The 17832-nt window shown below is 44.0% G+C and overlaps 1 protein-coding gene across 4 annotated transcripts in view; it reads right to left on the bottom strand.

Moving 5' to 3' along the window:
• csnk1g2a (casein kinase 1, gamma 2a) overlaps window positions 1-15440 on the bottom strand; it is a 73619-nt gene extending 58179 nt beyond the window's left edge. For 3 of the 4 annotated variants that reach the window (XM_041895460.2, XM_041895461.2, XM_041895463.2), the window contains exons 1-2: window positions 15290-15440; window positions 3388-4190 (exon numbers count right to left, since the gene is read on the bottom strand). In XM_041895460.2, the coding sequence (XP_041751394.1) occupies window positions 3388-3618 (231 nt within the window). In that variant the 5' untranslated portion in view covers window positions 3619-4190; window positions 15290-15440. The remainder of the gene's footprint in view (window positions 1-3387; window positions 4191-15289) is intronic. The other variant, XM_041895462.2, reaches the window with a different exon arrangement.
• Window positions 15441-17832: the final 2392 nt, after the last annotated feature.

Raw genomic sequence — 17832 nt, 5'->3', positions numbered from 1 at the left:
CAGCTAATGAAGTCACTGAAACCCTTAAAGAGTTGCAGTCTGTTTTGGAATGGGAGGCCAGTAATAAACTGTCCCTGAACATCTCTAAAACTAAGAGCATTGTATTTGGAACAAATCATTCCTTAAGTTTTAGAATATGATAATGAATAATGTGGCTGTTGGGCCAGTTGAGGAGACAAAATTACTTGCTTTTACCTTCGGATTGTAAACGGTCATGGTCAAAACATATAGATTCAATGGTTGTAAAGATGGGGAGAGGTCTGTCCGTAATAAAGAGATGCTCTGCTTTTTTGACACCACACTCCAAAAAGCAAGTTCTGCAGGCTCTAGTTTTATCTTATCTTGATTATTGTCCAGTCGTGTGGTCGAGTGCTGCAAGGAAAGACCTAGTTAAGCTGCAGCTGGCCCAGAACAGAGCAGCACGTCTTGCTCTTCATTGTAATCAGAGGGCTGATATAAATAATATGTATGCCAGTCTCTCTTGGCTAAGAGTTGAGGAGAGACTGACTGCATCACTTCTTGTTTTTATAAAAAAACATGAATGTTTTGAAAATCCCAAATTGTTTGCATAGTCATCTTACACACAGCACTGACACACACACACTTACCCCACCAGACATGCCACCAGGGGTCTTTTCACAGTCCCCAGGTCCAGAACAAATTCAAGGAAACATATAGTATTATACAGAGCAATGAGTGCATGGAACTCCCTTCCATTTTATATAGCGCAAGTGAACAGCAAATATGGTTTCAAAAAACAAATAAAGCAAAATCACGGCACAATAAATCACGGCACAACGCCTCTCCCCCATGTGACCTACTAGTTGTGTGTATGTACTGACATGTATGACTGATAGATGCTCACACACACTACATGTTAATGTTTTAAAATGTATGTCATTATAAAGTATTTTGTCAAGTAATGTAATCTATCCACGGTTTCTGGTTTGGGTAGGTTTTAGTTGTCAGTGGGTAAAACATCTCCTGTACACTTCCTGATAAACTCAGTCACCGTTTCAATATATTAGTCTATATTATTCTCGGAAGCTACCCGGAACATTTCCCAGTCCGCATGATCAAAACAATCTTGAAGCGTGGATTCCAAATTGGTCAGACCAGCGTTGAATAGTCCTTAGCACGGGTACCTCCTGGTTGAATTTCTGCCTATAGGAAGGGAGGAGCAAAATTGAGTCGTGGTCAGATTTGCTGAAAGGAGGGCGGGGGAGGGACGTGGTATCGTGGTATCGGCTTGAGGGGGGATATACACGGCCGTGACTATAACCAAAGAGAATTCCTCTTGGGAGATAATACGGTCGGCGTTTGATTGTGAGGTATTCTAGATTCGGGATATGTTTGCAAGAAATGCATTTCACTGTACTTGTGCATGTGACATTAAAACTAGATTTTTCCATACCGTCAATAACGTTGAAACAATTTATTTGAAGTTTTTCCAATACATTTGAATATTTGTAGCTATTTAAGTGAATACCTGAAGTCAACTTGTGCAATACATTAGGAGATAAAGCAGATCATCTTATTTTACTTGTCACATTATTTTACATTATGAAGCTTACTTAGTTCCCCAGCTCAGCTGAGCCAGCCTCGTGTTGATTTGTAAATAGCACTACAGTAGAAAACGGGAGCAGCTGTGTGTTGACAGGAGTCGCGTTTTATATTGAAAGTCAGTGTTTTTTTTTACTTCAGTGATCAGGGACGTGCAACTATAGTTTTCCTTCACATAAAATACATTAGCGCAACACATTCAACATAAAATAGCTTCCTTTTCATCAGATGACAAACAGAAGTGCGACGCTATTCGGCTGGCAGCCACACAAGTAAATGAGCTTACAACGAAAAAGCAAAAACTATATTTTCTAATGTTTAGGCCAATCATAGAAAGAATGTAGCCAGCTACATTTTCTAATATTTAGCTTAAAGTTAATCTACATTTTACCAGAGAACAATAGGCTGGCTACACCCGGAACAGTACCAGAGAAAAGATCTGTTTACAAAACACAGCAAGATATTTCTTACGAGTTTTATCTTTTTTTCCTGCGTGAAAAACTCAGAATTATGCGTTAACACGACCCCTAGTTTAACTTGCCATCTCAGTAAGTGGCTGAATTAATAAGGTGACGGGGCATCATATTGTGCTAGCTTTCTGCCGTGTTTGAGAAGGCAAAGCCCTTTGGATGAGTTATTTGAACAGCTGCCATCTTGATTTCCTTCCGTTTTCTCTCCTCTTCGTTCTCAGCCCGTGTGCTCCTCTTCTCTGAGCCCGTTGCCCTAGCGACTCCAGACACGCTGCTGGAGAGCCAGTACCACACGCTGCTGGAGAGCCAGTACCACACGCTGCTGGAGAGCCAGTACCACACGCTGCTGGAGAGCCAGTACCACACGCTGCTGGAGAGCCAGTACCACACGCTGCTGGAGAGCCAGTACCACACGCTGCTGGAGAGCCAGTACCACACGCTGCTGGAGAGCCAGTACCACGCTGCTGGAGAGCCAGTACCACACGCTGCTGGAGAGCCAGTACCACACGCTGCTGGAGAGCCAGTACCACACGCTGCTGGAGAGCCAGTACCACACGCTGCTGGAGAGCCAGTACCACACGCTGCTGGAGAGCCAGTACCACACGCTGCTGGGAGCCATACCAGACGCTGCTGGCTGCTGGAGAGCCAGTACTACACGCTGCTGGAGAGCCAGTACTACACGCTGCTGGAGATTTGCACAATGTCGCTCGTTCACATTCACCTGTAATTTGTCCAAACTCACCAAAAAGGACATTCGGTAGCTCTTACCTATATATGTATAACTTTATGAGCTGGATTGCCTGTCTTTGCATTTTGTTTATTTTCAATTGCACTCATTAGCATATATTTTAGCAAATTCGCAATTACTTGTGCTAATTTTGTTAGCATTCTGGTAATAAACGCCCAAAGCACTTCTTTGCATTTTCTGGCGCCTACTTGTGAATTAAAACTGTAATACCGTAAATCCCGGGGCGAGAGAAGGACGGTATGAAAATCTGGATACCGCTCAACCTTTCCACCTAGGCATAGGCTAGGGATTTCGCTGTTCGTTACTTGTCTTGTTGGCTAAGGAAAAGTAAATGTGGACATTTATTCTAACATCGTGAAAGTAGCGCGGTAAGGACACGCGGCATTGCATACTCGACATGGACGTTCTGTTCATATGAATTACCATCATCTAAAATGTGATTTCTATCATTCTGAGCACCGTGGGTGGAAGCCCTAATCAGATTACGCACTCAATGCATTGGGTCCAGTACATTTGTCAAATGTCCGGTAAATTAAAATGCTGCCGGTCAAAATGTTCCTAACGGAAACCCTGGTGTGTGTGTGTGTATTTGTTAGTGTTACTCACCAGTTTGATGGCCACATATTCATTAGTGTACAGGTTCTTCCCCAGGCGAAGCTCTCCAAAGTTCCCACAGCCGATCTTCTTCCCGACCCGGAAGTTAGGGCCCACCATGAGCACCCCAGAGTTGCTCCCCGAGCTGCGACTGCCATGCCCCGACCGGCTCCCTCCAGTCTTCGACATCCTCTTCCCTTCCTCTGCCTCCCCCTTTCCTCCTCCTCTCTTGTCAAAGTCCATAAGCTTGTGGTACCCCGGCTTCTCCACGATTACTCCACTGCCATGCAGTCCTCAGAGCCGACAAAACTTCCACCAGACCGGAAGGGTCGTGGAGGGGAACAGAGCACCTCACACTGAGCAGGGCTAGTCCTGAAAGTGTGTCTGCATATCATTTATATTTAGCCTATGGACCTATGGCTGATGATTACTAATTAAGCCAGCAATAGTGAGAGTAAAGATCTGGTGAACTGGTCTGGTACGGGTCTTCACGGTCTCTCCTCTCCTGGTGGTCTGGGTTTGGCAAGCTCTCCCTCTTCTCCAATCACCAGCAACAAAGCTGCATCTCAACCCAGAACTGGACTCGCAGGCTCACACAAACAAAGAAGACACTCCCAGCTAAAGGATGGGAGATGCTCCTGGTTGATGTGGGCGTTGTCCTCCAGCGCCCACTCCTGGTGAGGTTGTGAAGGTGCAGTCATTCCCAGCGGTCTGATAGGCCTGGTGGAGCGGTGGTCCGAGAAATCTGATTGGACCTCTGACTGGACTGAGACAGGCAGGCTAACAAAGCAGCTCTACCTCTCACTGAAGAACACCTGGCGAAAGAGACGAGAGAACGTTAGCCAACCATTTCAAATCAGGGGATACTGAATTCATCTACAGGTTGGCACGCACGCACACAATGTAGCTAAATATAGGCTAACAACGTTATAATTCTTCAAGCATGTGACAACATAGTTTACCTATTTGCTTATGGTCTTGCCTACGCCTAGCGAACAGTTTTTTTAATTATATGAGAAAAATATATTCCATTTTATTTGGAACGGCAAGCGTAGACAAAATTAAACTGGCCTATTTATATCATGAATATGAATTCGGAGGACAGAAATGATTAAATATTAAAGCATTAGACTGATCACTAAAAGCTTCATTCATACAAAAAATTATACTTCAATCCAAACTGGTTCTCTAGCAAATTAGTAAGATTGTCTCACCCAATGTTCAAGAATGGCCTTTTTCCCTTTATTCAGATTACAACCTCTCACTTAGTTATTTGAAAAGGAAAAATTCTCCCAAATATCACTATTTCTAAAACAAGGCATAGAAAGTTGGTTGCAATTTCAATTTAATCCTCCAGAAACGACAGAACAAATAATGTGGTTAAATTCAAATATACTAATTGACAAAAAAAACTTTTTAAAAGGTATACGTTTCGTAAATGATATCAACGGTAGGAATGGTGGAGTTGTCGCACATGTAGCTAACAAAAACATGGAAATGTCTGCTCTAACCAAAATTACAACCAAATAATTGCAGCCTTACCGCAAAAATGGAAGAGGAAAGTGGAAGGGGGAGAAAGTAAGGAACTTGTCTGTCTGCATTAAAGAACATTTACATTTACATTTTAGTCATTTAGCAGACGCTCTTATCCAGAGCGACTTACAGGAGCAATTAGGGTTAAGTGCCTTGCTCAAGGGCACATTTACGTCATTTAGCAGACGCTCTAATCCAGAGCGACTCACAAATTGGTGCATTCACCCTATAGCCAGTGGGATAACCACTTTACAATTTTGGGGGGGGTAGAAGGATTACTTTATCCTATCCCAGGTATTCCTTAAAGAGGTGGGGTTTCAAATGTCTCCGGAAGGTGGTTAAAGAAAATTGTGATATATAAAAAAGTATACCAGTTTCATTTAAGGACCAAAGGATTGACAGCCGTCCCATATAGATTGCAAAATAGTTGGGAAGAGATTTTTGACGTACCGATCCCATGGCATAGTGTTTATGAACTGATACGCAAAATGACACCGGATTCAAAACTTTCAATCTTTCACTTTAAATTATTATATAAAATTCTTGCTACCAATAGAATGCTATTTATATGGGGGATACAATCTTCCCAGCTCTGCAGATTTTGCTGCGAAGAGACAGAATCATTAGATCATTTGTTTTGGTTCTGTCCATTTGTAGCTTGTTTTTGGACACAGGTCCAGGAATGGCTAAAGGATTGCAATATTTACCTGGAGCTAACCCTGCAGATAGCATTACTGGGTGATCTGAAAAGTCATAGTCAATCGATCAATAATATAATAATACTTTTAGCCCAAAAAAATATTTTCAATTTACAATATGTAGAAACAATGAGAATAGAAAGGTTCAGAACTTTTGTAAAACATCACAGTACAGTTGAAAAATATATGGCTAATAGAAATCCAATATGGATGGTGTTAAGAGATTGATGGGAGGTGTTGAATGGAGTTGAAGGATGGGACTAATACCAACTAATAACAAGATAACTAATGTAAAGCATACTGTGTCCATAATAAGTATATAGGTTGTAGGTTGGGAGCTTTTGTGAAAGAGCACAGTTAGAAAGATATGGCATATAGAAGCAAACCGGATGGACATCATGAAAATGATCGGAGAGGTTGAGAGTAGAAGAAGTTCAGGAGAAAAAAACAAACAAAATATAATTATTGTAAAATTGACTGTGTCCATAAACTGTATATAGTAAGTATAAGCTGGAAGTAGAGGCCTAAGCGTTGTTGTTCACTAGTTTACTCCAATTAGGGAAAGGGGTGGTGGGGTTGGAAAGTAATAAAGGGAAATATATATATTTTTAAAGGATATATATATATATAAAACATGGGGGATTGGAAGTGATGCAGACAATTACATTGATGGAAGTTGCAATCTATCTACAATATTAAGCTGATCTACCCCCTAAAAAAAAAGAAAGAAAAAAAAGAAGTGCTGTATTCTTCCAGTCCACATTTATCTGAATCAAGCCTAACTTCACCAACATCCAGTCAACATGCAAGGGGTGTGTCCCAAATGGCCCCCATTCCCTATTGGTCCTGGTCTAAAGTAGCGCTCTATATAGGGAGCCCCCATTCCCTGAGCTCTGGTCTAAAGTAGCGCTCTATATAGGGAGCCCCCATTCCCTATTGGTCCTGGTCTAAAGTAGCGCTCTATATAGGGAGCCCCCATTCCCTATGAGCTCTGGTCTAAAGTAGCGCTCTATATAGGGAGCCCCCATTCCCTATGAGCTCTGGTCTAAAGTAACGCTCTATATAGGGAGCCCCCATTCCCTATGAGCTCTGGTCTAAAGTAACGCTCTATATAGGGAGCCCCCATTCCCTGAGCTCTGGTCTAAAGTAGCGCTCTATATAGGGAGCCCCCATTCCCTATTGGTCCTGGTCTAAAGTAGCGCTCTATATAGGGAGCCCCCATACCCTATGAGCTCTGGTCTAAAGTAACGCTCTATATAGGGAGCCCCCATTCCCTATGAGCTCTGGTCTAAAGTAGCGCTCTATATAGGGAGCCCCCATTCCCTATGAGCTCTGGTCTAAAGTAACGCTCTATATAGGGAGCCCCCATTCCCTATGAGCTCTGGTCTAAAGTAACGCTCTATATAGGAGCCCCCATTCCCTGAGCTCTGGTCTAAAGTAGCTCTCTATAGGGAGCCCCCATTCCCTATTGGTCCTGGTCTAAAGTAGCGCTCTATATAGGGAGCCCCCATTCCCTATGAGCTCTGGTCTAAAGTAGCTCTATATAGGGAGCCCCCATTCCCTATGAGCTCTGGTCTAAAGTAACGCTCTATATAGGGAGCCCCCATTCCCTATGAGCTCTGGTCTAAAGTAACGCTCTATATAGGGAGCCCCCATTCCCTGAGCTCTGGTCTAAAGTAGCGCTCTATATAGGGAGCCCCCATTCCCTATGAGCTCTGGTCTAAAGTAGTGCACTATATAGGGAGCCCCCATTCCCTATGAGCTCTGGTCTAAAGTAGTGCACTATATAGGGACTAGGGTGCCATTTGGGAGACACCCCACGAAAGAGCAACACAGGCTGTCTTCCAGACACAGACCTGTGATTTCTACAAACTGTTCTCAGAGCACAAGCATGAACTAAACAACTAGTCTGAGGTGAACAAACGACCAAAGAACAGAAATCACTAGAACAGGCCTAGTTGTCTCTTAATACCAAGCACAGCAGTAAAATACCAATGCCAACACAAACCCTTGACTGGGAAGTAAAAAAAACAACCCTGCAAAACATTAACCAAGAACCAAATTTACCTGATTAGTTAGTTAATTAGTTCCTAATTCTTCAAGAAATGTATAATCCAGGACAAAGAGAGCAGAGTAGAAGTCTTGCATGTCGAAAGACCCCAGCGCATTTTAAGTATGAGCTTTATGGCATTTATTGTAGCTACCTGCTGAGGGTCTGACTGACGGAGTTAGAAACCAGAGCCCTTCTCATCCTACAGTTTCCCTTATATTCATTTAGCAGTGGCGGGCCGCCGCTGTTAATTCGTGACCGCCACAAAACATTTTCGGGATGGTAAAACGTTTAGTGTAAACTTAAAACAACTAAAACCAGACATAAAGTATGTATAAAAGATAATGGAGCTATATATATATTTTTTAATAAGATCATCTTTGAGAACTAACTATCACCAGAATAAAGACTAGAGAGAGTCTTTATTCAAAAATTTCAAAAATGTAAAATGGCAAAGGACCCCAATTGATTTTGTTATGTTTGAGTCAGATAGCACAAGACAGGGCTCAGACAGGGCTCAGACAGGGCTCAGACAGGGCTCAGACAGGGGTCAGACAGGGGTCGGCTACAGGGATGCTGGTCCGTGTTGACTCCAATGCTTCACACAGTTGTGTCAAGTTGGCTGGATGTCCTTTGGGAGGTGGACCATTCTTGACACACTCAAACCGGTGCGCCTGGCACCTACTACCATACCCGATTCAAAGGCACTTAAATCAAATCTTATTGGTCACATACACACCGTCTGCGGCAAGGCTGTTCCATATCAAATCAAATCTTTTTGGTCACATACACACATTTAGTAGGTCACCACCACCAGACTCCCTGCCAACTAAAGGTGAGAGGTCACCACCACCAGACTCCCTGCCAACTAAAGGTGAGAGGTCACCACCACCAGACTCCCTGCCAACTAAAGGTGAGAGGTCACCACCACCAGACTCCCTGCCAACTAAAGGTGAGAGGTCACCACCACCAGACTCCCTGCCAACTAAAGGTGAGAGGTCACCACCACCAGACTCCCTGCCAACTAAAGGTGAGAGGTCACCACCACCAGACTCCCTGCCAACTAAAGGTGAGAGGTCACCACCACCAGACTCCCTGCCAACTAAAGGCCGCTATGATGACTGCCCTAGAATGACTTGCAATGTCTGTGCACACACACACACCTCAGCACACACACACACCTCAGCACACACACACACCTCAGCACACACACATACCTCAGCACACACACACACCTCAGCACACACACACACACACACACCTCAGCACACACACACACACACCTCAGCACACACACACACACACCTCAGCACACACACACACACCTTAGCACACACACACAGTAAAACTATACAACAGGAGGATGATTTGATCTGTACAGTCCAGGTATTATTAGAAATGTATGCAGGCCAGATATCTAGAGGGGTTGTGTCTCTGGTTAAAGTGACAGACCCTTCATCTAAGATTAGACTCCAGCTCTCCATCTCACAGAAGACTGGAGAAGGGGCTACCGCCACAGAAAACAGAGCCTTTTGGTAGGCAGTTGTGTTCCAGGTCCACAGACTGTCTACACAGACTGTCAGATCTTTACAATGAGAGGAAAAAGTATACCAAGAATCACATCATCGTGATATATCTGATGCTGATCTGTGCAGAAAGAAGAATGTGTAGGCTACGTGGAACTCCCCCCCTAGCGGCTGTAACTCCTATAGGTTGTACATAGAGAGAGTACTGTTTGTGCCTGGTGATGTTTAGCCTAGGCGTAGCCGATACCCCTCTGGCTTCCTGTGGGGGTCAGGTCCCCTCTGGCTTCCTGTGGGGGTCAGGTTACACTGAGATCAGCAGGCCACATGGCATCCTTTAATGCGTCCGCATTCTTCCCAGGCGAAACGGTTCGGAAACAGTTTGTGCATATATTATGACAACATTGTGACGTTTTTGTCTTTGGCAAGGGGTTTTTCGTGCACACATTCCTCCCCCCAGGCAAGCTGAAGTCGGCAGTCGAAGTCTACGCCCTGTCGTTGGTGATTGGTAAACAGTAGGGATTCTTCAATGAAGTGTTTGTTGTCGTTCAACGAGACGTACCGTTTTCATGCACATTTTATCATTGAGAAATACAAACACCTTAGTTAAATGTAAAATTGCGCGACTAAGTTCTCCTCGGCAAAAATGTCAAAATTAATGACAGATTTCTTGTGTTATCTTAGATTAATTCTGACTATTTTGTGGAAGTGTATACTGGCTACGGCGTCCTAAAATAGACAAACAGTACTATTGACACTTTTTTCACTTAAGGGAGTATGCGAGGCACTTCGTAGGCACCAGCCGACGCCTTAAACCCAGACCTGTCACTACTAGCCTGCTCCCAGATCTGTCTGTGTTGTATAGAAGCCAAGTCCTATAGTGGGATGATGAGACAGCACAAACAGATCTGGGATCAGCCTAAACTATCAGCAAATCTCAGGAAGAAAAACAAATGAAATAAGGCATATTAAAAGACAAGAAGGCGTCCGTCCTCATAAGTATCCCAGAGAGACTGGCGTCCTTCCTCATAAGTATCCCAGAGAGACTGGCGTCCGTCCTCATATGTATCCCAGAGAGACTGGCGTCCGTCCTCATAAGTATCCCAGAGAGACTGACGGTCATGAATGTTTTTATAGGAATACCTGTTACCCTCAACTAACCAGTTTCACATCCCAGGAAGCCTGGCAGGTAGGAGCACTGGGTCAGTAACCAAAACGTTGCTGGATCGAATCCCAGAGCTAACAAGGTAAAAATCTTTCATTCTGCCCCTGAGCAAGGCGGTTAACCCACTGTTCCCCGGGCGCCGATGACATGGACGTCGATTAAGGCAGCCCCCCACACCTCTCTGATTCAGAGACATTAAGACATTTCAGTTGAATGCATTCAGCTGTACAACTGACTAGGTATCCCCCTTTCCCCCTGACGGACAGAGGAACAAGGACTTTTTTCGCATTGTTTGTAACTTATTTTGTACATAATGTTGCGGCTACCGTCTCTTATGACCGAAAAGAGCTTCTGGACATCAGAACAGCGATTACTCACCGTGAACTGGACTACTAATTTTTCTTTAATAAGTCGGACGAGAGGAATTTGCTCCAGACACCCGACAGGGCCCTCATCCCCGTCATTCAGTAGAAAGAAAAGGAGATATCGCAGAAGGAGATCGGGGTGCCTGGTAAGGAGCCGGCGACGAGTGGCTAATCTGCCTTTGCCATGGATACTATTGGCCAATTTACAATCTCTTGATAATAAAGTGGACGAACTACAGGCATGAATATCCTACCAACGGGACATTAAAAACTGTAATATCTTATGTTTCACCGAGTCGTGGCTGAAAGAAGACATGGATAACATACAGCTGACGTGTTATACACTGTATCGGCAGGATAGAACAGCAGCCTCTGGTAAGACAAGGGGTGGCGGTCTGTGTATATAACAGCTGGTGCATAAAATCTAATACTAAGGAAGTCTCGAGGTTTTGCTCGCCTGAGGTAGAGTATCTCATGATAAGCTGTAGTCCCACTATCTACCAAGAGAGTTTTCATCTATATTCTTCGTAGCTGTCTATTTACCACCGCAAACCGATGCTGACACTAAGACCGCACTCAATGAACTGTATCAGGCCATAAGCAAACAGGAAAACGCTCATCCAGAGGTGGTGCTTATAGTGGCGGTGACTTTAATGCAGGGAAACAAATCTGTTTTACCGAATTTCTACCAGCATGTTAAATGTGCAACCAGAGGGGGAAAAAACTCTAGACCACCTTTACTCCACACACAGAGACACTTACAAAGCTCTCCCTCGCCCTACATTTGGTAAATCTGACCATAATTATATCCTCCTGATTCCTGCTTACAAGCAAAAACTAAAGCAGGAAGCACCAGTGACTTGGTCAATAGAAAAGTGGTCAGATGAAGCAGATGCTAAGCTACAGGACTGTTTTGCTAGCACAGACTGGAATATGTTCCAGGATTCTTCCGATGGCATTGAGGAGTACACCACATCAGTCACTGGCTTCATCAATAAGTGCATCGATGACGTCATCCACACAGGGACTGTACGTACATACCCCAACCAGAAGCCATGGATTACAGGCAACATCCGCATTGAGCTAATGGGTAGAGCTGCCTTTCAAGGAGCGGGACTCTAACCCGGAAGTTTATAAGAAATCCCGCTATGCCCTCCGACGAACCATCAAACAGGCAAAGAGTCAATACAGAACTAAGATCGAATTGTACTACACCGGCTTCGACGCTCGTCGGATTACAGACTACAAAAGGGAAGCACAGCCGCGAGCTGCCCAGTGACACGAGCCTACCAGACAAGCTAAATTACTTATATTCTCGCTTCAAGGCAAGTTACACTGAAACATGCATGAGAGCATCAGCTGTTCCGGACGACTGTGTGATCACGCTCTCCGTTGCCGATGTGAGTAAGACCTTTAAACAGGTCAACATTCACAAGGCCGCAGGGCCAGATGGATTACCAGGACGTGTACTCTGAGCATGCGCTGACCAACTGGCAAGTGTCTTCACTGACATGTTCAACCTCTCCCTGTCTGAGTCTGTAATACCAACATGTTTCATGCAGACCACCATAGTCCCTGTGCCCAAGAACACTAAGGTATCCTGCCTAAATGGCTACTGACCCGTAGCACTCACGTTTGTAGCCATGAAGTGCTTTGAAATGGCTCACATCAACACCATTATCCCAGAAACCCTAGACCCACTCCATTTTGCATACCGCCCCAACAGATCCACAGATAATGCAATCTCTATTGCGCTCCACACTGCCATTTCACACCTGAACAAAAGGAACACTTATGTGAGAATGCTAATCATTGACTACAACTCAGCGTTCAACACCATAGTGCCCTCAAAGCTCATCACTAAGCTTAGGACCCTGGGACTTAGCAACTGGATCCTTGACTTCCTGACGGGCCGCCCTCTGGTGGTAAGGTTAGGTAACAACACATCTGCCACGCTGATCCTCAACACGTGGGCGTCACTCATGACTGCATGGCCAGGCACGGCTCCAACACCATCATTACGTTTGCCGATGACACAACAGTGGTAGGCCTGATCACCGACAACAACGAGACAGCCTATAGGGAGGAGGTCAGAGACCTGGCCGTGTGGTGCCAGGATAACAACCTCTCCCTTAACGTGATCAAGACAAAGGAGATGATTGTGGACTACAGGAAAAAAAAGAGGACCCCCCCCAAGTCCTTCATATAACCTCTGTAGCTCAGCTGGTAGAGCACGGCGCTTGTAACGCCAAGGTAGTGGGTTCGATCCCCGGGACCACCCATACACAAAAATGTATGCACGCACGACTGTAAGTCGCTTTGGATAAAAGCGTCTGCTAAATGGCATATTATTATTTATTATTATCTGATCGGTTGAGACGGACTTAGTAGCAGGGTTGGAGTCAATTCCAGTCAATTCAGGAAGTACACTGAAATTCCTGTTCCAATTCTGTTCATTAGGAACATTTGAAATTGGGTTTACTTCCTGAAGTTATTGGAATTTAAGTGGAATTGACCCCAACCCTGCAGAGTAGAATCATCACAAGACCACAGTATGACTGAAATGCAGACCCTCCACGTGCAGCTGATTTCTGTGGTGTGCATCAAAGCCACTAATTGTGACATCCACATCCAGCCTAATTCTAGAGAAGTATGTGGTTACTTCATCTCTAGCTTTCACTTTGTTTCGCTGTGTTGATGACAAAATGTCAGACTGTTTAGGTGTCGCTTGTGATTAGGGCTGGGATGATACCAGTATCGTGATACTCATTAGTATAGTGGCAAGGAAACAAAACACGAAGCCGAGTTAACTTCTTTGGGAAAACAGCCCTAATGTTGGAAACAAACATCATTATGTTGGCATACAGAATCACATTTATTTCCCAAGCTATAGCACCCAATATTTTACACACAGTTTTTTTCTGCTTTGTGTTTTCATTTTTGCCATGGGAAGAATATTGTACTGGTATGTCACAGCACTACTTGACACTGTTGGTCTCACATAATAACAAAACGAGAGTACTGCCAGAGGAATCCATTGTCTTCACTAAACCTCTAAAATGTAATATCTAGGTGGTCGCAGGATTAAGACTGCTTAGTAATTAGACTTTAGTAATAATAATAATAATAAGCCATTTAGCAGACGCTTTTATCCAAAGCGACTTACAGTCATGCGTGCATACATTTTTGTGTATGGGTGGTCCCGGGGATCGAACCCACTACCTTGGCGTTACAAGCGCCGTGCTCTACCAGCTGAGCTACAGAGGACCAGTACTACAGAGGATTAGTACTACTGCCAGTGCGGTAACAGCAAAAACAAGGCGTTTGGTTTAGAGTGTGACAAGGGCAAACCCTGGGGGGGGAGATTCTAGGAGAACATTGTGATGTTAGCAAGCCTACCTACAGCTTTGAAACTACAGTAGCTAGCTAGTTTGCAAGTAGGAATATACATACTCCTAACGGAGACAGCAACCAAACAAGTAGCTATTGACAAGCTCAATACTACGTAGGTTCGCTTGATTTTCTGTAGTTTGCATCTAGGTAGCTGGAAATAAACTCTTACTGTAAAGGATTTGGTCATAATAGGCAAGTTAGCTAGCTAGCGATCGAGTTAGGCCCAAGATAACTAACTACTGCCTGGCTAACTAGCCTAGTTACTTAAAAATGATTGTGTGATGTGCGTATCTGTTTGGCATGACCGATTAACCATTGTATTAAACTAGTTATTAAATCCTGACTATTCATTTTTAATTATCCAGCTAGTTTATCATCATTTATGGATATTTTTACAGTTTCAACGAGCTAATCACGGGGGATTAGCTAGCTAGGCCTGAAACATTTCACCTGCTCTACATATCGTTAAAGTTATGTTTCCTAACGAAAGCTAGCTAAGTCAGCTAGCCGCCTTCCTGTCCTGGCATTGTCGTCGTAGTTGACAATGGATATATAAAAACAGCTATAACGTTAGCATTATAAAAGCGAAAATAAAAATTATAAAATTTAGCTACGGTTTTGCATAGCAAGTTCACGTTAACACGCTAACTGGTGTCGCAGCTAAGTTAGTTAGCCACCTAACGTTAGCTTAAGTTAGCTGTGACAGGCAGATTCACCGTTGGTTAACTAATGTTAGCAAGCTCTTGCTACGTCAACCAACTAACTTAGTTAGCTAGTTACCTGCATGGGATGCCTAGTTAGTTAGATAGCCAAGCTATCAAAATGCAATTATAGTAATATGTACATTTGGCTTTGCTAACTTGCTAATTGGCCTAATGTTACCTACGGTAGATATCACAGGAAGTTAGCTAGCATGTGAGCTCGTTAGTAACTAGCAGTTGATTTGTCGCTGTGGCCTAGCGAGGCAACTTTTGTACGATAAAATGTAGTTGGTAAATGAAGGTGTAAATAATAAAAATACAGTTGTTTACAAATGAGCAACAACATGAAATAATTTACATTTCCCAAGTACTAAAAACATTAGGACAACTCCTTCAACCGTTGTTACTGTCGAGAATGATGCACATTTCTTTCAACACAATTTTTTGGCAAAACAAACCACGAACGAAGGGACTAAAAGCGTTTACCGTTTCCTGTTCTGTTTTTAAGATACGGAAATTCCAAACGCATCGTTTGTTAATGTAATTTTCTTCATGTTCCTCCTCTCTCTCTCTCTCTCTCTCTCTCTCTCTCCTCGGCTTCGTCTCGCCACTGCCAGTCAGTCAGGCAACAAACGGAACAGCCCATTTTGCTACAGCTGTGCAGCTCATCACCTTCTTCTTCTGTGGATTTTATATGGCGGTTGGCAACCAACTTTAAGGTGCATTACCGCCACCAACTGGACTGGAGTGTGGACCAGAGACGGTGAAGGTCTAAATCCTACCCAATAATCTCGTCTCCTTTAGGAAACGGAATACATAATTAAATACTATATCTCCTGAAGATTTCCCCAGCAGTTCACTTAATCCTGGCTTTTCAACCCCGTTACTACTCAAATCTAATAACAATTGCTCCCTTTCTCTCAGATATTTCTGGCACTGAAATAGAACACGTTTTCCACGGTCTCCAGGTGTCTTTCCTTACTCTCCCTGTTCCACAACTCTTGCCACTTATTTTTAACCACTGTTCTTATTAATCCTTTGGCTTCTGCTTTACAATTCCATCTCAACATTAGGATGTTTAAGAGCCTGCTTGGCGATAATATACACTTCCTCTATTCCCACATGAGTTGGTACCCAGAGGAACAAATCAAATCAAATGTTATTTGTCACATACATGTGTTTAGCAGATGTTATAGCTGGTGTAGCGAAATGCTTGTGCTTCTAGCTCCGACAGTGCAGTAATATCTAACAATTTCACAACATATACCCAATACACACAAATCTAAGTAAGGAATGGAATTTAAGAATATATACATATATGGACAAGCAATGACAGAGCGGCATGGACTAAGATACAGTAGAATATTATTACATTTACATTTTACATTTTAGTCATTTAGCAGACGCTCTTATCCAGAGCGACTTACAGTTAGTGAATACATATATATATATTTTTTTTATACTGGCCCCCGTGGGAATTGAACCCACAACCCTGGCGTTGCAAACGCCATGCTCTACCAACTGAGCTACATCCCTGCCGGCCATTCCCTCCCCTACCCTGGACGACGCTGGGCCAATTGTGCGCCGCCCATGAGTCTCCCGGTCGCGGCCGGCTGCGACAGAGCCTGGATTCGAACCAGGCTCTGTCGAACCAGGCTCTGCCTTAGACCACTGCGCCACTCAGGAGTATTATATAACATATGTATAACATAACAAATATCCCCATCTGTTTCACCCTATACAAGCACTGCAAAACCTCACACAATACATCCTGTCTGCTCTGAGACACCCATTAATTTAAGCTCATCAGTGCTGCCCAGGAGTCAGAGCAGATGACTACCCTGTCTGGCCACACCTCCTCCACCCACTCTGCAGCCAATAGTACGACCAGCAACTCCCGTTGTGTAAACTAGATAACTGAAACAGAAACAGATAAATGATCTGTTGCTCTTTTTTCGTCACTGCCACCTTAAACTCAGGAACACTAAAAGCAGCTCCTGTCCTCCCTGTTTTAGGGTCCTTAGATCCATCTGTGAATATACTCAAGAAAGCATAGTATTGTGTTCTTAACTGTTCACTTACAACTGAATCTACTCCTTCCTCAACATCTCTTACCCTCTCAAACAACCCTAGATCTATCACTGGCTGAGGGAGAAACCAGGGTTGGATAGCAGGAAGAACCACAGAGGGGCTAAACTCCCTCCCAAACAACCCCATCTCTCTCGCCATTCCACTGCCTATCCACCCAAAGCTTGTATTCAGATTGTGTTCATGTTCCCAGCACTCTAGGAGCACCTGTTTTGTAGGATGTGTAACCTGATGTCCTTGTAGATTTACCCAATATGTCACGGCTAGCTGTTGTCTTCTTAACTTTAACGGCATCTCTCCCAACTCTACCTGCATCGCTGCCACCGGGGAGGTCCTGAGTGCTCCACAACGTATTCTTAGGGCTTGGGCCTGGATAACATCGAGCTTTTTTAAAGATGTCTGAGCTGCTTATCCACATGCTATACTTCCATAATCCATTGATGACCTTAACAGCGCTAGATATATCTTCCCCCCACTCCATTCCTGACAAGCATCGCATCACATTCATATCATAATCCTTCTCTACATCAAAGAAAATGGCTACCACCAGCTCCTTATATGCCTGTGCCTTACATATGACTGACTCAAGGCACTGTACAGGATCCATCGTTCCCCTGCCTTTCCTGAACCCACTTTGACCTGGTGACATTAGTCCTCTACTCTCCAGAAAGTAAGTCTTTCCTGAACCAACTTTGACCTGGTGACATTAGTCCTCTACTCTCCAGAAAGTAAGTCAGTCTTTCAGTTATCATCCTTTCCATAAGTTTCCATACGTGAGATGTCAACACTATCGGCCTATAGCTTGAAGGACTAGTACGGGTCTTTCCCTGGTTCGGCAGGGACTACCGCCTGCGTCCAACTTCCAGACAGTTTCCCTTCCTGCCACACCTTATTGTAAAGGCCCAATACTTTCCCCATTGCAGTGTCACTGAGATGAGCCA

This window comes from Coregonus clupeaformis, unplaced genomic scaffold (assembly GCF_020615455.1).
Source record: "Coregonus clupeaformis isolate EN_2021a unplaced genomic scaffold, ASM2061545v1 scaf0393, whole genome shotgun sequence".
Taxonomy (NCBI): Eukaryota; Metazoa; Chordata; class Actinopteri; order Salmoniformes; family Salmonidae; genus Coregonus; species Coregonus clupeaformis.
Note: the sequence above shows the minus strand (reverse complement) of the source record. Positions and strands in the feature narration are given on the sequence as shown.